Source organism: Tachyglossus aculeatus, chromosome 11, assembly GCF_015852505.1.
Source record: "Tachyglossus aculeatus isolate mTacAcu1 chromosome 11, mTacAcu1.pri, whole genome shotgun sequence".
In the NCBI taxonomy this organism is placed as follows: Eukaryota; Metazoa; Chordata; class Mammalia; order Monotremata; family Tachyglossidae; genus Tachyglossus; species Tachyglossus aculeatus.
In genome coordinates this window covers 29,395,263-29,417,776 of record NC_052076.1, presented here as the reverse complement: position 1 = coordinate 29,417,776, position 22,514 = coordinate 29,395,263, and the positions used below count along the sequence as shown (strand labels likewise).

The 22,514-nt window shown below is 49.3% G+C and overlaps 1 protein-coding gene across 1 annotated transcript in view; it reads left to right on the top strand.

Moving 5' to 3' along the window:
- Positions 1-22,514, top strand: part of TBX21 (T-box transcription factor 21) — a 96,817-nt gene that overhangs the window by 68,772 nt on the left and 5,531 nt on the right. The window contains exon 6 of the mRNA XM_038754285.1: positions 19,090-19,576. Within this exon, the coding sequence (XP_038610213.1) occupies positions 19,090-19,576 (487 nt within the window). The remainder of the gene's footprint in view (positions 1-19,089; positions 19,577-22,514) is intronic.

Below are 22,514 nucleotides of genomic sequence, written 5' to 3'. Positions count from 1 at the left end.
TTGTGAAGCACTTATTACATGTCAAGCACTGGACTAAGCTCTGGGGTAGATAAAAGGTGATCAAGTCCCACATGGGGCTCACAATCTAATAATAATAATAATGGCATATATTAAGCGCTTACTATGTGCCAAGCACTGTTCTGAGCGCTGGAGTAAGAGGGAGAAAGGGTATTGAATCCCCATTTTGCAGATGAAGGAACTGAGGCCCAGAGAAGTTAAGTGACTTGCCCAAGGTCACACGGCAGAGGAGTGGTGGAGCTGGGATTAGAACCCACCTCCTCAGACTCCCAGTCCTGTACTCTTTCTACAAGGTCCCGCTACTTCTCATGAAGGTAAGTGTCTATGGGACACCAGTATATGGTGCATCTTTCTAGACTGTGAGCCCACTGTTGGGTAGGGACCGTCTCTATATGTTGCCAACTTGTACTTCCCAAGCGCTTAGTACAGTGCTCTGCACACAGTAAGCGCTCAATAAATACGATTGAATAAATACGATTTAATGAATCTTTCAGTGGAGACAGAGTCTTGGGTGGAGTGTCCAGGGGGAATGACCAGGGTAGGGCTGCTAGTAACAGTACTAGCATTTACTGAGCACCCACTTGGTGCCATGGTACTGTACTAGGCGCTTGCATGAGTGGAAAGGTGAGGATGTTCCTGTGGGTCCAGGAATGTATGTGTGCCTCTTGTTGTATGAGATGCAGGGGCTGTGAGTGTGTGTGTGTATGTATTCAAGTGACAGAGCATGTGATGGTACAACTGTAGGTATATCTGTGTGGGACAGGATTGATTAGCATCCTTACAATACAACATCCTTACAGTATAACAATATGACAGACACATTCCCTGCCCACAATGAGCTTGCTATCTAGAGGGGAAGACAGACATTAATATAAATAAATGAATTACAGATATGTACATAAATGCTATGTAAGTACATAGGTACATAGGAGGAAGGGCAGAAGGAGGAAGAGGGGCAGGAGAAGGAGAGAGGAAGAGTAGGAAGGGCAGGGGGAGGAGGAAGAAGAGAAGGATGAAGAGGATGGGTAGGAGGTGGAGAGAGGAGAAAGAGGAGGAAAAATGGACAGAAAGAAGGGGAGAGGAGAAGGAGGAAGGGAACGAGGAAGGGCAGGGGGAGGAGGAAGAAAAGAAGGATGAAGAGGATGGGTAGGAGGTGGAGAGAGGAGAAAGAGGAGGAAAAGTGGACAGAAAGAAGGGGAGAGGAGAAGGAAGAAGAGAAGGAGGAAGGGCAGAGGGTGGAGGAAGAAGAGAAGGATGAAGAGGATGGGTAGAAGGTGGAGAGAGGAGAAAGAGGAGGAAAAATGAACAGAAAGAAGGGGACAGGAGAAGGAGGAAGAGAAGGAGGAAGGGCAGGGGGAAGAGGTAGAAGAGAAGGATGAAGAGGATGCGTAGGAGGTGGAGAGAGGAGAAAGAGGAGGAAAAATGGACAGAAAGAAGGGGGGAGAAGGAGGAAGAGAAGGAGGAAGGGCAGGGGGTGGAGGAAGAAGAGAAGGATGAAGAGGATGGGTAGGAGGTGGAGAGAGGAGAAAGAGGAGGAAAAATGACAGAAAGAAGGGGAGAGGAGAAGGAGGAAGGGCAGGGGGAGGAGGAAGAAGAGAAAGATGAAGAGAATGGGTAGGAGGTGGGGAGAGGAGAAACAGGAGGAAAAATGGACAGAAAGAAGGGGAGAGGAGAAGGAGGAAGAGAAGGAGGAAGGAAGGACAGAAAGAGGAGTGGGGAGAAAGGGGAAGACCTGGTTTGAGGACTGAGAAAGTGGCAGGGAGGGGGAGGTGAGAAGTGGTGGCGGCTCTGAGGAACCACTGCTCCTCTCCTTCTCCTCCTGCCCGCAGCCAGGAGGCTGCGGGAGAGTGGGAGGTGGGGTGGCACCCCTGTTCACACCAAGGTGGCAGAGGGGAAGGCGCTGGCAGCTGATGACGTCAGGGCTGGCACAGTCCCGGCCCAGCGCCTTCACACTTGCACTTGGGCATTTTTTTTTGCATCAGTGTTTTGCGGGGAGGAGAGGGCTGGGAGTGGGAGCTAGGGAAGAAAGGGGAGGAAGGCTGGGAATGTTGGGGGTGCTGGGAGGAGGGAGGCAGTGGCTGGGCAGGGTCATTGTGGAGAATGAGGGGGCAGAAGGCCAGGGGCTGGGTGGATCTCTGCGGGGAGTGGGAGAGGGGCCAGGAGGGAGCAGGAGGCTCAGTGTGGGGGAAGGAGAAAGGAGCTGAGACTAGGTTTCCACTCTCCTTTCCCATTCTTACTTTCACCTTCTTACTTTTCACTCATTCATTCATTCATTCAATCATATTTATTGAGCGCTTACTGTGTGCAGAGCACTGGACTAAGCACTTGGGAAGTACAAGTTGGCAACATACTCTGACTCTTACCTTTCATAATAATAATAATAATGATGATGGCATTTATTAAGTGCTTACTATCTGCAAAGCACTGTTCTAAGCCCTGGGGTGATGCAAGGTCAGTCTCGGTTCTGGCTGCTTCATTGCTCACCTCAAGCCAAACTATTTTCTGATCCCCACCTGAAGTTGTGCAGTTGTGCAGGCTTTGGTCACTTTGGACATCATCCCCACTGCATGAAATGCCTTGCTGCCGCCTTCTCCTCTTCAATGAACTGGATCCCCCCTTTCTGATCCCTTTTCTGCTTCAAAACATGCCTGCAAACTCTGCAAGAAACCTTCTGTTGTTATATTGTTATATGAAGCAGCCTGCTGTAGTGAATAGAGCCCCGGCCTGGAAATCAGGAGGTCATGGGTTCTAATCCCAACTCCGCCACTTGTCTGCTGCGCGACCTTGGGCAAGTCACTTCACTTCTGCCTCTTCACTTCTGCCTCAGTTACCTCATCTGTAAGAGAAGCAGCGTGGCTCAGTGGAAAGAGGACGGACTTTGGAGTCAGAGGTCATGGGTTCAAATCCCGGCTCTGCCACTTGTCAGCTGGGTGACTTTGGGCAAGTCACTAAACTTCTCTGTGCCTCAGTTACCTCATCTGTAAAATGGGGATTAAGACTGTGAGTCCCACGTGGGACAACCTGATCACCTTCTTACCTCCCCCAGCGCTTAGAACAGTGCTTTGCACATAGTAAGTGCTTAATAAATGTCATTATTATTATTATTATCTGTAAAATGGGGATTGAGACTGTGAGCCCCACGTGGGGCAGGGACTGTGTCCTACCCGATATGTTTACATCCACCCCAGTGTTTAGTACACTGTCTGGCACATAGTAAGCACTTAACAAATATCACAATTATCATCATCATCATCATCAATCGTATTTATTGAGCGCTTACTACGTGCAGAGCACTGTACTAAGCGCTTGGGAAGTACAAATTGGCAACATATAGAGACAGTCCCTACCCAACAGTGGGCTCACAGTCTAAAAGGGGGAGACAGAGAACAAAACCAAACATACTAACAAAATAAAATAAATAGAATAGATATGTACAAGTAAAATAAATATAGAGTAATAAATATGTACAAACATATATACATATATAATAATAATAATAATAGTTATTATTATTATTATTCTACTGTTACACTGTACTCTCCTAATCCCTTGTTACAGTGCTCTACACACAGTAAGCACTCAATAAATCGATTGATTGACTGACTTAGGTTTGCCCCACCTCAATCAATCAGTCAATGGCATCTATTGAGCACTTACTGTGTGTAGAGCATTTTACGAAGCACAATAGAGCGGGTAAACCCGATCCCTGCCCTCCAGGGATCCAGGAATCTGACGAGACAGGCATTAAAATAAATTACAGATAGGAGAAGCAACAGAGTATAGGACACTTCTAGCCACTCGGCTGTGGTTATCCCTTGGAAATGCTAGCATTCACCTCTGGGAATTTATGTTTCTGTTTTTAGGTGTCTTATTCAGTGTCTTATGCTTAGCGAATCCCAACTCTACTCCTAACCTGTCTCCCCAGCATAATGACAGCCACTTGAGAGCCAGGGGTCTTATCACTTCCTCTCCCTGACCTTTCTCAGTGCAGGGATCAATTCTTAATTGGCTACTTGTGGGAGTTACTACGTGCTAAACGTTGTGCTAAATGCTGGCCTAATTGGGGATAATCAGGTCAAACAGCAAGCCTGTCCCTCAAGGGGTTCGAAATCGAAACGGAAGAAATGGAACATATGGGACAGTAACAGTGAATTACAATGATAATTGTGGTCAGGCGCTTACAGTGCACCAAGCACTGTTTTAAACACTGAAGTACAAGATAATCGAGTCAAATATAGTCCCTGTCTCACTTGAGACAGTCTACAGGAGAGGGAGAACAGTTATTTAATCCCCCTTTTACAGATGAGGAAACTGAGGCCCAGAGAAGTGAAGTGACTTGCCCAGGGTCACACAGCAGGCAAGAGGTGGAGTGGGGATAAGAACCCTGGTCCCCCGATTTTCAAGCCCGCGCTCTTTCCATTAAACCAAGCTGATTCTCTGTTTCTTAAGAGCCCCAATAAATTGCAGCTTCAACCATCTAAAACAGCTGTGCTCGAATGAGTGGCTAAATAGTGACCGGGGGGCGGGGGGGAGACTTTCCAGACCACACTCCTGGTTCCAGTTGGCCTTGGCCCCCACTGTTGGGATGGTATTTGGGGAGGAGGGGCGTCTATCGGGTGGAAGGGTGGCTCATATCGTGGAGGAGAAGCCCGGCCACCATGGAGATTGCAATTTTGAAGGCCTGAGACTGTCCATCTCCAAAAGCTTTATAAGCAGTGTGTGTGTGAATCTATCAGTGATATTTATTGAGTGCTTACCGTGTGCAAAACACTGCATTAAGCACTTGGGAAAGTATAATGCCCCTGGCAGATATAATAATAATGATTGTATTTGTTAAGCGCTTACTATGTGCCCAGCACAGTTCTAAGCACTGGGGTAGATAAAGTAATCAGGTTGTCCCACGTGGGGCTCACAGTCTTAATCCCCTTTTTATAGATGAGGTAACCGAGGACCAGAGAAGTGAAGTGACTTGCCCAAAGTCACACAGCTGACAAGTGGCAGAATCGGGATTAAAACCCATGACTTCTGAATCCCAAATCCAGGCTCTTTCCACTAAACCGGGTGTGTGCGTATGCGTGTGTTTGCGCCAATCCGTGTTATTTATTGTTTGTTTACTGTGGGCAGAGATCACTGTAGTAAGCGCTTGGGAAAATATGACAGTTGGACACGATGCAGCGTGGCTCAGTGGAAAGAGCCCGGGCTTTGGAGTCAGAGGTCATGGGTTCAAATCCCAGCTCTGCCAATAGTCAGCTGTGTGACTTTGGGCAAGCCACTTCACTTCTCTGGGCCTCAGTTACCTCATCTGTCAGATGGGGATGAAGACTGTGAGCCCCCCGTGGGACAACCTGATCGCCTTGTAACCTCCCCAGCGCTTAGAACGGTGCTTGGCACATAGCATTTAAATGCTATTATTATTATCATTATTATTATTATTTATTATCTCCCTCTGCCAGTCCAGGGCCTTGCATGCCCAGTGGGGAACTGAAAAGCAGTTGGTGGAGTGGGGGAAGCTAAAGCAGCGTGGCTTAGTGGAAAGAGCAGGATCTTGGGAGTCAGAGGTCGTGGGTTCTAATCCCAATTCTGCCACTTTTCAGCTGTGTGACTTTGGGCAAGTCACTTCTCTGGGCCTCAGTTCCCTCATCTGTAAAATGGGGATTAAGACTATAAACCCCATGTGGGACAACCTAATTACCTTGTATCTCCCCCTGCGCTTAGAACAGTGCTTGGCACATAGTAAGTGCTCAACAAATACCATTATTATTAATCAAATCTAACGGGAAGCAGCATGGCTCAGTGGAAAGAGCCCGGGCTTGGAAGTCAGAGGTCATGGGTTCAAACCCCGGCTCCGCTGCTTGTCAGCTGTGTGACTTGTTGGGTAGGGACCGTCTGTATGTGTTGCCAACTTGTGCTTCCCAAGTGCTTAGTACAGTGCTCTGCACACAGTAAGCGCTCAATAAATACGATTGATTGATTCTCTGGGCCTCAGATACCTCATCTGTAAAATGGGGATTAAGACTGTGAGCCCCCCGTGGGACAACCTGATCACCTTGTAAACTCCCCAGCGCTTACAGCAGTGCTTTGCACATAGTAAGCGCTTAACAAATACCAAAGTTATTATTGTTATTAAAGCAGCAGGGGTCGGGGGCAGCAAACAAGGTGGGAGGAGTGGGGGAGGGGTCTCTAAAGTGTTCACAAGGTTGGGTTAAATTTATGCCGCCACTCAATAAAGTGCTAAAGTCTGGGTTTGCGGCTTAATAGGTCCTAATACGCCCCTTTCTTCTCTGTCTTCCCCGGAGCTAAAGTCAAGACCCTCCTCAGCACCAACACACACACCCCAACACCCTCGTTAAGGCTTAATGGGGGAGAGTGGGAGGGGGTAGCTCGAACTCAGAACCAAACGATGAAGGTGTGGTCGTACTGGGCCTGGGGAAGGAGCAGGCCAGGATCCCGCCAGGGGGTGAAGACTCATTAGCCCCTAATAGGGGCCTTTGTGCTCTTAGTGAGGGAAAAATGGGAAGCTTTTCACTGCCCGGTTCATTCTTTTGGAAACAGATAAGAAGATACACAAAGCTCAGGGGGGGAGGGAGGTGTTTAAAGTCTGAAATGATAGCCTTTACTGGGGTGGGGTTCAAGGAGGGGAGAAAGTTGGATGTCAGCCCTCTCCCCTTGTGCAGTTGTGACTTGGAGAAAGTACTCCGCCGAATAATAATAATAATCTTTGTAGTGTTAAGCTCTTTTACTATATAATAATAATGGCATTTGTTAAGCACTTTCTATGTGCAAAGCACTGTTTTAAGCGCTGGGGAGTTTACAAGGGGATCAGGTTGTCCCACGGGGGGCTCACATTTTACAGATGAGGGAACTGAGGCCCAGAGAAGTTAAGTGACTTGCCCAAAGTCACACAGCTGACAAGTGAGGAGCAGTGTGAGAAGCAGTGTGGCTCAGTGGAAGGAGCCCGGGCTTTGGAGTCAGAGGTCATGGGTTCAAATCCCGGCTCCACCACTTGTCAGCTGTGCGACTTTGGGCAAGTCGCTTATCTCCTCTGTGCCTCATTTCCCTCACCTGTAAAATGGGGATGAAGACTGTGAGCCCCCCGTGGGACATCCTGATCACCTTGTAACCTCCCCAGCGCTTAGAACAGAGCTTTGCACATAGTAGGCGCTTAATAAATGCTATCATTATTATTATTATTATTAAGTGGAGGAGGTGGGATTTGAACCCATGACCTCGGACTCCAAAGCCCGTGCTACTTCCACTGAGCCACGCTGCTTCTCTGCTTCTATATGTCAAGCACCGTACTAAACTCTGGGGTAGTTACAAGATGAGCAGATCGGACACAACCCATGTCCCATCGGACAAGTAATAGCATTGTGGGCAGGAAATGTCACTGTTTATCGTTATATTGTGCTTTCCCAAGCGCTTAGTACAGGGCTCTGCGCACAGTAAGCGCTTCATAAATACGGTCGAATGAATGAATAATGGGGTCGTTCACCCCCACATTTTACAGAGGATGAAACTGAGGCACAGAGAAGTTAAGTGTTTTGTTCGAGCTCACGCAGCAGATTCGGGATTAGAACCCAGTTCTCTCTGTGTTTGATTCACACTCAGGGGCTGAATGTTGCCAACTTGTACTTCCCAAGCGCTTAGTACAGTGCTCTGCACACAGTAAGCGCTCAATAAATACGATTGATTGATTGAATGAATGAGAGACATCCACCTACTTATTTTCCCTGGGGTTTTCGGACTCTACCACCTTTCTAGGCACCAGAAGAGTAGTTAGTAATCATTCAGTCGTATTTATTGAGCGCTTACTGTGTTAGTGTTACTGTGTTGTAGTGGTACTTAGCGTTTAGTTTAATACTTTATATTATAAACTCATCGTGGGCAGGGAAATGTCTACCAATTGTTATATTCATTCAGTCATTCATTGAATCGTATTTATTGAGCTCTTACTGTATTCTGAACAATGTAATAAGTGCTTGGGAAGTACAATTCCGCAACAAATAGAGACAATCCCTGCCCACAACAGGCTCACAGTCTAGAAGGGGGGAGACAGACATCAAAACAAGTAAACAGGCATCAGTAGCATCATAATAAATAAATAGAATTATATATTGTACTCTCCCGATCACTCGATACAATGTTCTACACACAGTAAGTGCTCAATAAATATGATGGATTGCTCTGTACATGATAAGCGTTCAATAAATGCTCTTGATTAATAGTGGTAGTGGTACTTAGAGCTTAGTACAGTGCTCTGCACCCAGTAAGCGTTCAATAAATACCTTCGAATGATAGTATTCATTCATTCAATCGTATTTATTGAGCTCTTACTGGGTGCAGAGCACTGGACTAAGCGCTTTGGAAGTACAAGTCGACAACATATAGAGACGGTCCCTACCCAAAAACGGGCTCGTAGTCTTGAAGGGGAAGACAGACAACAAAACAAAACATGTAGAATCGTCTTAGTAGTAGTGCTGTTGAGAAGCAGCGTGGCTTAATGGATAAAGTCCGGGCCTGGGCGTCAGAAGGACCTGGATTCTAATCCTGATTCTCCCACATGTCTACTGTGTGACCTTGGGCAAGTCACTTCACTTCTCTGAGCCTCAGTTACCTTATCTGTAAATGAGGATTAAGAGTGCGAGCCCCATGTGGGACAAGGACTGCGTCCAACCTGATTAACTTGTAGCTACCTCAGCACTTAGAACAGGGCTTGGCACATAGTAAGCTTTTAACAAGTACCATGATTATTTATTATTATTATTGAGCACCCATGGCATCCACTGGGCGCAGAGCACTGTACTGAGCGCTTGGGAAAGAGCGCTGAGGAAGACACATTCCTTGTCTACAAGGAATTTACAGTGCAGTGGAGGCACCACGCTCCTCTTAGTCTCTTTCATCTTCTTCCAGAATGACCAGAGAGCTGGCTAAATTTAGTATCTCCGGATGGCCCAATAAATAATGGTGGTATTTAATAATAATAATAATGGTATTTGTTAAGCGCTTCCTATGTACCAAGCACTGTTCTAAGCATGGGGTAGATACAAGGTAATCGGGTTGTCCCATGTGGGACTTCTAGACCATGAGTCCGTTGTTGGGTAGGGACCGTCTCTATATGTTGCCGATTTGTACTTCCCAAGCGCTTAGTACAGTGCTCTGCACACAGTAAGTGCTCAATAAATGCGATTGACTGACTGAATGAATGGGGCTCACTGTCTTAATCCCCATTTTACAGATGAGGTAACTGAGGCATAGAGAAGTTAAGTGGCTTGCCCAAGGTCACACAGTACAAAAGTGGCAGAGCCAGGATTAGAACCCACATCCGCTGACTCCTAAACCCGGGCTCTTGCTATGTGCAAAGCACTGTTCTAAGCGCTGGAGAGGTTACAAGGTGATCAGGTGACCACGGGGAGCTCACAGTTTTAATCCCCCTTTTACAGATGAGGTAACTGAGGCACAGAGAAGTGAAGTGACTTGCCCAAAGTCACACAGCTGACAGTTGGTGGAACTGGGATTTGAACCCATGACCCCTGACTCCAAAGCCCGGGCTCTTTCCACTAAGCCACGCTGCTTCTCTTTGTCAACCCCTATTTATTGGTCTTTCTATTTTGTCAACCTTTCTATTTAATAATAATAATGATGGTATTTGTTAAGAGCTTACTATGTGCAAAGCACTGTTCTAAGCGCTGGGGTAGATGCAAAGTGATCAAATTGTCCCACGTGGGGCTCACTCTTAATCCCCATTATACAGATGGGTAACTGAGGCCCAGAGAAGTTAAATTGTCCCACGTGGGGCTCGGTCTTAATCCCCATTTTACAGATGGGTAACTGAGGCCCAGAGAAGTTGTTGTCCCACGTGGGGCTCAGTCTTAATCCCCATTTTACAGATGGGTAACTGAGGCCCAGAGAAGTTGTTGTCCCACGTGGGGCTCAGTCTTAATCCCCATTTTACAGATGGGTAACTGAGGCCGAGAGAAGTTAAGTTGTCCCACGTGGGGCTCAGTCAATCCCCAATTTACAGATGGGTAACTGTATATATGTTTGTACGTATTTATTACTCTATTTAGTTTATTTGTACATATTTATTCTATTTATTTTATTTTGTTAATTTGTTTTGTTCTCTGTCTCCCCCTTCTACACTGTGAGCCCGCTGTTGGGTAGGGACCGTCTCTATGTGTTGCCAACTTGTACTTCCCAAGTGCTTAGTCCAGTGCTCTGCACACAGTAAGCGCTCAATAAATACGATGAATGAATGAGGCCCAGAGAAGTGAAGTGACTTGCCCAAAGTCACACAGCTGACAAGTGGTGGAGATGGGATTAGAACCCGTGACCTCTGACTCCCAACTCCAGGCGCTTCCTACTGACCCCAGTCCTCCCCCTCCTCCTTGGGCACCCCCTTCCCCTAGAGAATGGGCTCTGGGGCCCAGGGAGAGCAGATGCCAAGAATGGGCACTGCCACTGCCCCCAGACTGTGAGCCCACTGTTGGGTAGGGACCGTCTCTATATGTTGCCAATTTGTACTTCCCAAGCGCTTAGTACAGTGCTCTGCACATAGTAAGCGCTCAATAAATACGATTGATGATGATGATGATGATGATGATTGTCCCCCCCCCTGCATCAGTGGGCTGGGCAGATGGGGTCAAGGGCTAATAATAATTGGGATTATTGGGAAGCAAACTGGCCTTGTGGAAAGCCCACAGGGCTGGGAATCAGAGGACCCGGGTTCTAATTCCGGCTCTGCCCCTTTCCCGCTGTGTGACATTGGACAAATCACATTTCTGGGCCTCAGCTTCCTCATCTGTAAAATGGAGACTCACTACCCTCCCCCCTTAGACTGTGAGCCCTATGTGGGACAGGGTCTGTGTCCTAATCAATCAATCAATCAATCAATCAATCGTATTTATTGAGCGCTTACTGTGTGCAAAGCACTGTACTAAGCGCTTGGGAAGTACAAGTTGGCAACATATAGAGACAGTCCCTACCCAACAGTGGGCTCACAGTCTAAAAACTGAATATCTCGTATGTATCCTAGCATTGTTTACTATGTGCAAAGAAGCAGTGTGGCTCAGTGGAAAGGGCACGGGCTTTTAGACTGTGAGCCCACTGTTGGGTAGGGACTGTCTCTATATGTTGCCGACTTGTACTTCCCAAGCGCTTAGTACAGTGCTCTGCACACAGTAAGCGCTCAATAAATACGATTGATTGATTGGAGTCAGAGGTCATGGGTTCAAATCCCGGCTCTGCCAATAGTCAGCTGTGTGACTTTGGGCAAGTCACTTAACTTCTCTGTGCCTCAGTTCCCTCATCTGTAAAATGGGGATGAAGACTGTGAGCCCCCCGTGGGACAACCTGATCACGTTGTAACCTCCCCAGCGCTTAGAACAGTGCTTTGCACATAGTAAAGGCCCTACTGAGAGCTCACCTCCTCCAGGAGGCCCTCCCAGACTGAGCCCCCCCTTCCTCTCCCCCTCGTCCCCCTCTCCATCCCCCCATCTTACCTCCTTCCCTTCCCCACAGCACCTGTATATATGTATATATGTTTGTACATATTTATTACTCTATTTATTTTGCTTGTACATATCTATTCTATTTATTTTATTTTGTTAGTATGTTTGGTTTTGTTCTCTGTCTCCCCCTTTTAGACTGTGAGCCCACTGTTGGGTAGGGACTGTCTCTATATGTTGCCAACTTGTACTTCCCAAGCGCTTAGTCCAGTGCTCTGCACACAGTAAGCGCTCAATAAATATGATTGATTGATTGATAGTAAGCGCTTAATAAATGCTATCGTTATTATTATTGGGTACAGTGCTTGGCACAGAGTAAGCGATTAACCGATTCACTCATTCATTCATTCAATCATATTTATTGAGGGCTTACTGTGTGCAGAGCACTGTACTAAGCGCTTGGGAAGTACAAGCTGGCAACATATAGAGATGGTCCCTACCCAACAGTGGGCTCACAGTCTAGAAGGGGGAGACAGAGAACAAAACAAAACATATTAACAAAATAAACAGAATAAACATGTACAAATAAAATAGAGTTATACATACGTTCAAACATATATACATATATACAGGTGCTGTGGGGAAGGGAAGGAGGTAAGGCAGGGGGGAGGGGGATGGGGAGAGGAAGGAGGGGGCTCAGTCTGGGAAGGCCTCCTGGAGGAGGTGAGCTCTCAGTAGAGCCTTGAATTCTATTCTTGCGATTCTATTATTACTATTAATAATCATTGTGGTATCTGTTAAATGCTTACCAAACTCGTCGTGGGCAGGGAGTGTGACTGTTTATTGTTGTATTGTGTTCTCCCCAGCGCTTAGGACAGTGCTCTGCACACAGGAAGCGCTTAATACATACAATTGAATGAAAATACGATTGACTGTTCAGCGGTTACCACGTGCTAAGTGCTGGGGTAGTTACAAGGTATTCAGATCATAATAATAATGATGGCATTTGTTAAGCGCTTACTATGTGCAAAAGCGCTGTTCTAAACGCTGGGGTGGATACAAGGTGATCAGATTGTCCCTCGTGGGGCTCACAGAATCCATCCCCTTCTAGACTGTGAGCCCTCTGTTGGGTAGGGACTGTCTCTATGTGTTGCCGACTTGTACTTCCCAAGCGCTTAGTACAGTGCTCTGCACACAGTAAGCGCTCAGTAAATATGATTGATTGATGAGGGAACTGAGGCGCAGAGAAGTTAAATAATGATAGCATTTATTAAGCGCTTACCATGTGCAAAGCACTGTTCTAAGAGCTGGAGAGGTTACAAGGTGATCAGGTTGTCCCACGGGGGGCTCACAGTCTTCATCCCCATTTTACAGATGAGGGAACTGAGGTACAGAGAAGTTAAATAATAATAATAACGATAGCATTTATTAAGCGCTTACTATGTGCAAAGCACTGTTCTAAGCGCTGGAGAGGTTACAAGGTGATCGGGTTGTCCCACGGGGGGCTCACAGTCTTCATCCCCATTTTACAGATGAGGGAACTGAGGCACAGAGAAGTTAAATAATCATAATAACGATAGCATTTATTAAGCGCTTACTATGTGCAAAGCACTGTTCTAAGCGCTGGAGAGGTTACAAGGTGATCAGGTTGTCCCACGGGGGGCTCACAGTCTTCATCCCCATTTTACAGATGAGGGAACTGAGGCCCAGAGCAGTTAAATAATAATAATAATGATAGCATTTATTAAGCACTTACTATGTGCAAAGCACTGTTTGCTCTGCACACAGTAAGCACTCAATAAACACGATTGATTGATTGATTAAATAATAATAATAACGACAGCATTTATTAAGCACTTACTATGTGCAAAGCAGTGTTCTAAGCGCTGGAGAGGTTACAAGGAGATCAGGTTGTCCCACGGGGGGCTCACAGTCTTCATCCCCATTTTACAGATGAGGGAACTGAGGCACAGAGAAGTTAATAATAATAACGATAGCATTTGTTAAGCACTTACTATGTGCAAAGCACTGTTCTAAGCGCTGGAGAGGTCACAAGGAGATCAGGTTGTCCCACGGGGGGCTCACAGTCTTCGTCCCCATTTTACAGATGAGGTAACTGAGGCTCAGAGAAGTTAAGTGACTTGCCCGAAGTCGCACAGCTGGCAATTGGCAGAGCTGGGATTTGAACCCATGACCTCTGACTCCAAAGCACCGTGCTCTTTCCACTGAGCCACGCTGCTTCTTACTGTGTGCAGAGCAGTATACTAAGCGCTTGGGAAAGTACAATACAACAGTAAAGAGTGACGACCCCTGCCCACAACGAGCTCTCAGTCCAGACGTCATGGGTTCTAACTGGTCTGCTGGGTGGCCTTAGGCAAGTCATTTCACTTCTCTGGGCCTCAGTTCCCTCATCTGTGAAATGGGGATTGAGATTTTGAGCCCCACGTGGGGCAGGGACTGTGTCCAACCGATTTGCCCGTGTCCACCCCGGCGTTTATCATCATCAATCGTATTTATTGAGCACCTACTGTGTGCGGAGCACTGTACTAAGCGCTTGGGAAGTACAAATTGGCAACATATAGAGACAGTCCCTACCCAACAGCGGGCTCACAGTCTAAAAGGGGGAGACAGAGAACAAAACCAAACATACTAACAAAATAAAATATATAGAATAGATATGTACAAGTAAAATAAATAAATAAATAAATAGAGTAATAAATATGTACAAACATATATACATATATACAGGGGCTGTGGGGAAGGGAAGGAGGTAAGATGGGGGGATGGAGAGGGGGGAAGAAGCAATGCCTAGTGACAAGAGCCCGGGCTTGGGAGTCTAATCCCAAGACTTGGGTTCTAATCCCGCCTCCGCCGCTAGTCAGCTGTGTGACTTTGGGCAAGTCAATTCACTTCTCTGGGCCTCAGTTACCTCATTTGGAAAACGGGGATTAAGACCGTGAGCCCCACGTGGGACAACAGTAAGCGCTCAATAAATACGATTGAATGAATGAATGCATGACGACCCGATTACCTTGTATCTACCCCAGCGCTTAGAACAGCGCTTGGCACATAGTAAGCGTTTAACAAATGCCATCATCGTTATTATTAAGAGGTTCCACAGTTATGATCCAGTTGTTGGGTAGGGACCGTCTCTATATGTTGCCGATTTGTACTTCCCAAGCGCTTAGTACGGTGCTCTGCATACAGTAAGTGATCAATAAATACGATTGAATGAGAATGAAGCAGCGTGGCTCAGTGGAAAGAGCGCGGTCTTGGGAGTCAGAGGTCGTGGGTTCAAATCCCAGCTCCTCCGCTTGTCAGCTGTGTGACTTTGGGCAAGTCGCTTCACTGCTCTGGGCCTCGGTGACCTCATCTGGAAAATGGGGATGAAGACTGTGAGCCCCACGGTGGACAACCCGATGACCTTGGATCTCCCCCAGCGCTTAGAACAGTGCTTGGCCCAGATTAAGCGTTTACCAAATACCACAATTCTTCTTCTCCGCCGGTGCCCTACTGGGGTTGGAGAAGCACTGTGGCTCAGTGGAAAAGAGCCCGGGCTTTGGAGACAGAGGTCATGGGTTCAAATCCTGGCTCCACCACTTCATCACTTCACTTCTGTGTGCCTCAGTCCCCTCATCTGGAAAATGGGGATTAAGACTGTGAGCCCCCCGAGGGACAAGCTGATCACCTTGTAACCTCCCCAGTAAGCGCTTAATAAATGCCATTATTCCTTCTAGACTGTGAGCCCGCTGTTGAGTAGGGACCGTCTCTTCATGTTGCCAACTTGTACTTCCCAAGCGCTTAGTACAGTGCTCTGCACACAGTTGAATGAATGAATGAACAGTGCTTTGCACCTAGTAAGCGCTTAATGATGATAATGATGATGATGGCATTTGTTAAGCGTTTACTAGGTGCAAAGCACCGTTCTAAGCGCTGGGTGGGATACAAGGTGATCAGGTTGTCCCACGTGGGGCTCACAGTCTTAATCCCCATTTTACCGATGAGGGAACTGAGGCTCAGAGAAGTTAAGTGACTTGCCCAAGGTCACACAGCAGACATGTGGTGGAGCAGAGATTCGAACCCATGACCTCTGACTCCAAAGCCCCTGCTCTTTCCACTGAGCTAAGCCACTCCTCCAATAATGATGGTTTTTGTTAAGCACTTACAATGTGCAAAGCACTGTTCTAAGTGCTGGGGAGGTTACAAGGTGATCAGGTTGTCTCACGGGGGCTCACAATTTTAAATCCCCATTTTACAGATGAGGTAACTGAGGCACAGAGAAGTTAAGTGACTTGCCCAAAGTCACACAGCTGACAGTTGGAGGAGCCGGGATTTGAACCCATGACCTCTGACGCCAAAGCCCGTACTCTTTCCACTGAGCCACGCTGCTTCTACATATTCCTTCTAGACTGTGAGCCTGCTGTTGGGTAGGGACCGTCTCTATATGTTGCCAACTTGTACTTCCCAAGCGCTTAGTCCAGTGCTCTGCACACAGTAAACGCTCAATAAATACGATTGAATGAATGAATGAACAGTGCTTTGCACATAGTAAGCGCTTCATAAATGTCATTATTCCTTCTAGACTGTGAGCCCGCTGTTGGGTAGGGACCATCTCTATATGTTGCCGACTTGAACTTCCCAATCGCTTAGTTCAGTGCTCTGCACACAGTAAGCGCTCAATAAATATGAATGAATGAATGAACAGTGCTTTGCATATAGTAAGCGCTTAATAAATAATAATAATAATAATGATGGCATTTGTTAAGCACTTACTATGTGCAAAGCACTGTTCTAAGAGCTGGGGGGGATACAAGGTGATCAGGTTGTCACACATGGGGCTCACAGTCTTCATCCCCATTTTACAGATGAGGTAACTGAGGCTCAGAAAATTTAAGTGACTTGCTCTAGGTCACACAGCAGACACGTGGCAGAGCCAGGATTAGAACCCATGACCTCTGACTCCCAAACCCGGGCTCTTTCCACTGAGCCACACTGCTTCTCTATTAATAATAATAATAATAACAATGGCATTTATTAAGTGCTTACTATGTGCAAAGCACTGTTCTAAGCACTGGGGAGGTTACAAGGTGATCAGGCTGTCCCAGGTGGGGCTCACAGTCTTCATCCCCATTTTACAGATGAGGTAACTGAGGCCCAGAGAAGTTGAGTGACTTGCCCAAAGTCCCCCAGCTGCCAAGTGGCGGAGCCGGGATTTGAACCCTTGACCTCTGACCCCAAAGCCCAGGCTCTTTCCACTGAGCCACACTGCTTCTCTATTAATAATAATAATAATAATAATGGCATTTATTAAGCACTTACTGTGTGCAAAGCACTGTTCTAAGCGCCGGGGAGGTTACAAGGTGATCAGGCCGTCCCACGGGGGGCTCACAGTCTTCATCCCCATTTTGCAGATGAGGTAACCGAGGCCCAGAGAAGTTGAGTGACTTGCCCAAAGGGGATTTGAACCCTTGACCTCTGACCCCAAAGTCTGGGCTCTTTCCACTAAACCACACTGCTTCTCTATTAATAATAGTAATAATAGTAATGGCATTTATTAAGTGCTTACTATGTGCCAAGCACTGTTCTAAGCGCCAGGGAGGTTACGAGGTGATCAGGCTGTCCCACGGGGGGGCTCACAGTCTTCATCCCCATTTTGCAGATGAGGTAACTGAGGCCCAGAGAAGTGGAGCGACTTGCCCAAAGTCACCCAGCTGCCAAGTGGGGGAGCTGGGATTTGAACCCTTGACCTCTGACCCCAAAGCCCGGGCTCTTTCCACTGAGCCACACTGCTTTTCTATTAATAATAATAATAATGGCATTTATTAAGCACTTACTATGTGCCAAGCACTGTTCTAAGCGCCGGGGAGGTTACAAGGTGATCAGGCTGTCCCACGGGGGGCTCACCGTCTTCATCCCCATATTGCAGATGAGGTAACCGAGGCCCAGAGAAGTGGAGCGACTTGCCCAAAGTCACCCAGCTGGCAAGTGGCGGAACCCTTGACCTCTGACCCCAAAGCCCGGGCTCTTTCCACTGAGCCCCACTGCTTTATAATAATAATGTTGGCATTTGTTAAGCGCTTACTATGTGCAAAGCACTGTTCTAAGCGCTGGGGGGATACAAAGTGATCAGCTTGTCCCATGTGGGGTTCACAGTCTTAATCCCCATTTTACAGATGAGGTAACTGAGGCTCAGAGAAGTGAAGTGACTTGCCCAAGGTCACACAGCAGACATGTGGCGGAGCCAGGATTCGGACCCATGACCTCTGACTCCAAAGCCTGGGCTCTTTCCACTGAGCCACGCTGCTTCTCTAATGCTGCCAACTTGTACTTCCCAAGCGCTTAGTCCAGTGCTCTGCGCTGCGTGAATTCATTCATGCAGCCAATCGTATTTATTGAGCACTTACTGTGTGCAGAGTATTCCCAGACTGAGCCCCTTCCTTCCTCTCCCCCTCTCCATCCCCCCGTCTTACCTCCTTCCCTTCCCCACAGCACCTGTATATATGTATATATGGTTGTACATATTTATTACTCTATTTATTTATTTATCTTACTTGTACATTTCTATCCTATTTATTTCATTTTGGTGGTATGTTTGGTCCTGTTCTCTGTCTCCCCCTTTTAGACTGTGAGCTTGGTCCTGTTCTCTGTCTCCCCCTTTTAGACGGTGAGCCCACTGTCGGGTGGGGACTGTCTCTACGTGTTGCCAATTTGTACTTCCCAAGCGCTTACTCTGCACATAGTAAGCGCTCAATAAATAAATACGATTGATTGCTTAGTACGGTGCTCTGCACGTAGTAAGCGCTCAATAAATACGATTGACTGATTGATTGATTGCAGAGCACTGGACTGAGCGCTTGGGAAGTACAGGTTGAATGAAGTGTGTGTGTGTGTGTGTGTGTGTGTGTGTGTGTGTGTGCTCCAGGAGGCCTTCCCAGATTGAGCCCCTTCTTTCCTCTCCCCCTCGTCCCCCTCTCCATCCCCCCGCCTTACCGCCTTCCCCTCCCCACAGCACCTGTATATATGTATATATGGTTGTACATATTTATTACTCTGTTTATTTATTTATTTATTTATTTTACTTGTACATTTCTATCCTACTTATTTTATTTTGTTGGTATGTTTGCTTCTGTTCTCTGTCTCCCCCTTTTAGACTGTGAGCCCACTATCGGGTAGGGACTGTCTCTATGTGATGCCAATTTGTACTTCCCAAGCGCTTAGTACAGTGCTCTGCACATAGTAAGCGCTCAATAAATACGATTGATTGATTGATTGATTGTGTGTGTGTGTGTGTGTTTGTGTGTTTTTGCCCCGCTGCCCGGGCGGGAGGTAGGGGAGGGGCTGGGGGGTGGGGACTGAGAAGGGGAGGGGCGAAGAGCTGATAAGAGGAGGGCTGCTCGGGGGTGGCAGAGGGCAGGACGGTGCTTCGCCAGGTTGGACGGGCAGGCGGCTCCCGGCTCTCTGCCCCCCTCTCCCACCCATTCCTCTCCCACCCATTCCTCTCCCCCTTCTCCCACCCATTCCTCTCTCCCTTCTCCCACCCATTCCTCACCCCCTCTCCCCCCCACCCCCCCCCTCAGTCCCTCTCCCCCTCTCCCACCCACCGTCCCTCCCTCTCCCCGCGGAGCAGGCCGCCGTCGGGCCCCCCGCAGCGGGTGTCGGGGGGGGGGTCGCAGGAGGGCGCGGCCCCCGGCCCGGCGGATGGGAGCGTTGGAGGCCGAGGCCGGAGCGGTGCCCCCCGACGCCCCCCAGCCCCAGCCCGCCCCCGAGGTCATGGCCCAGGACCCGGCCCGGCCACCCAGGCGCTTCTTCTCCCCGGAGCCCCCGACCCTGGTCGGGGATGGGGATGGGGCCGGAGGGCCGGGCCTGGCGCTGCCCTTCCCGGGGCCCCCGGGCTTCTTCCCTCTGCCGGGACGCCCCCAGCCCCCACCGCAGCCCCCCTTCCCCCTCGACGCCTTCCCCGGCCCGCAGACCTCAGGCGGAGAGGGGGGCTTCCCCGGCCCGCTCTACCCGGGCCTGGGGGTCTCGGGCCGGCTGCAGGCCACGCTCACAAACTACCCTCTGTGGGCCAAGTTCTCCAAACACCAGACCGAGATGATCATCACCAAGCAGGGCCGGTGAGTTCGTTCATTCAATCGTATTTATTGAGCGCTTACTACGTGCTGAGCACCGGTCCAAGTTATAGAGCCGGTCCCTACCCAACGGCGGGCTCACCGTCTAGAAGGGGGACACAGGCAACAAGGCGTATTAACAAAACAGACTAAATAGGTACAGATAAAATCTGGACTGAGCGCCTGGGAAGTCCAAGTCGGCAACAGATAATAATAACGTTGGTATTTGTTAAGCGCTTACTATGTGCTAAGCGCTGGGATAGTTACAAGGGAATCAGGTTGTCCCACGTGGGGCTCAAAGTCTTGACCCCCGTTTTACAGATGAGGGAACTGAGGCCCAGGGAAGTGGCTGGCCCAAGGTCACACAGCTGAAAAGTGGTGGAGCCGGGATTAGAACCCATGACCTCCGACTCCCAAGCCCGGGCTCTTTCCACTAAGCCGCGCTGCTTCTCGAGCCGGTCCCTCTCCGACAGCGGGCTCACAGGCTAGGTGGTTTAGAAACCGTCGGTGGACACATTTATTCATTCAGTCGTATTTATTGAGCGCCTACTGTGTGCGGAGCACTGGACTAAGCGCTTGGGAAGGACAAGTCGGCAACAGGTAGAGACGGTCCCGACCCAAAAGCGGGCTCACAGGCTAGAAGGTTTAGAAACACATTCATTCAGTCAGTCGTATTTAGTGAGCGCTTACTGTGTGCAGAGCACTGTACTAAGCGCTTGGGAAGTACAAGTCGGCAACAGATAGAGACGGTCCCTACCCAACAGCGGGCTCACAGTCCGGATGCCCGCGGGGGTCTGTGTGAGTGTGTGTTTGTGGGGGACCCCCCCACTCCTCCCGGCCGGATCGCGGGGTTAGACCCCCTTAATCTGGACCAATTCCCCCCCGGGGAGCCAGAGAGCGCCCTGGAAGATGATAAGAATAATAATGATGGTATTTGTTAAGCGCTTCCTCTGTGCAAAGCACTGTTCTAAGCGCTGGGGGGGATACAAGGTGATCAGGCTGTCCCACCGGAGATCTTTTTTTTCCGGTGTGTTATTCCCGGGAGGAAGGGGAGAAGAGGCCGGGACACGGGAGAGGTGGGCGACCCCCTCTCCCAGCCCCGAGAAGGGTCTCATCCATTCATTCAATTGTATTTATTGAGCGCTTACTGTGTACGAAGCGCTTGGGAAGGCCAAGTTGGCAACATAGAGAGACGGTCCCTGCCCAACAGTGGGCTCGCAGGCTAGAAGGGGGCTGTAGTAGCTTCCCCGCACGTGCCTTGGGGAGGGGGCCGAGGGGGAGGCGTCCCCCCGGCCTCCTGGCACCAAGTGAGGTCGGAGCTGATGCCAAGCGGGCTGAGGCCGGGCCAGCTCGGGGGGCACGGGGGGAGGGGGGCTTTTCCGGCCCTTTGGAGATCGTGTGTCCGCAGGTGGGGGGGGTGGGGGGATGCCCGGGGATGCCAAGAGGCCCGGGGTGGGGGGGGGAGGGCGACAGAAGTCCAGGCGTCCGAGCCTCCCCGCCCTCCATCCCTCTATTAATCAATCAATCGTATTTATTGAGCGCTTACTGTGTGCAGAGCACTGGACTAAGCGCTTGGGAAGTCCAAGTTGGCAACATATAGAGACGGTCCCTACCCAACAGCGGGCTCACAGTCTAAAACTCTATTTATTACTCTATATATTTGACTTGTACATATCTATTCTACTTATTTTGTGAGTATGTTTGGTTTGGTTCTCTGTCTCCCCCCTTCTAGACTGTGAGCCCGCTGTTGGGTAGGGACCGTCTCTATGTGTTGCCAACTTGTGTTTCCCAAGCGCTTAGTCCAGTGCTCTGCACACAGTAAGCGCTCAATAAATACGATCGATCCCTCGAAAAGACCAGTGGTGGGGGCGGGACCCAACGTTCCTCAGTCTCCCTTCTTTCCTCCTTGCGACGGGAAGACTGAGGTGCCCCCCCCCCCCCCCAGTCGGGGCTGGGCCGGGCCCTGCGGCGCTTTCCGCCCGGTCGAGGCCTTCCCGGGGCAGGGAACGAGTCTAGCACAGCAACAGCCGTTAGCACCTCACTGGCCGCCACTTTAGAGGTGGGGGGAGGGGTCGGAGAGGGTCTGACTTCCCCCTCCCCCCTCCCCAACTCCTCAGGGTCGCCAATCAATCAGTGATATTTGTTGAGCGCTTACCGTTCATCCCTTCATTCAACCGCATTTATTGAGCGCTTACTGTGCGCAGAGCACTGGACTAAGCGCTTGGGAAGTCCAAGTTGGCAACATATAGAGACGGTCCCTACCCAACAGTGGGCTCACAGTCTAGAAGGGGGAGTCTAGAGTCTACCGGGGGCGGAGCACCGTACTAAGAGTTGGGGAAGAGTGCCACACAGGCGCAGGGAGGAGGCCTGGGGTCCCATATGCTGTACGATGTGGGGCGGGGGTGAGGGAGGGTCCCCGGGGGGCTGTGGGCACCAAAGCCGGAGGGCACAGTGGGGCCGGGAACTAACCACCCTCCTGGGCAAGGCGTGCGCCCCACTTCCTGCTCCCCTAAAAAGGACCAGGGTGGTCCCGAGTCCAGCCACCCCAGGTGTCTGATGATGATAATAATAATAATGATGAAGGCATTTGTTAAACGCTTACTATGGGCAAAGATGTAAGGGGACCCCCCCCAATTCTCCCCACCACACCCCCTTATCACCTTCTTTCCTCCCATTATCCTCCTGCCTCAGCAGACTGAGCATCTCTGGCCATCAGCTGGCCTTTCCTGTGTGACCTTTAACATTGCAGTGGCCAGCACCTTCATTTCTCTCCCCACACCCCTTCCCCAGCCCCCCAAGCTCCTTTGTCCCGCCACCTCACGCCCCCACCAACCCCATATCCTTCCACCTTGTGGTGACTCACTGAGCCTGGGCCCTCGCACTCCTCCCACCCCTCCAGCCCACGCATGCTTTCCCCCCACACACAAACACCCAGGACAGCCCA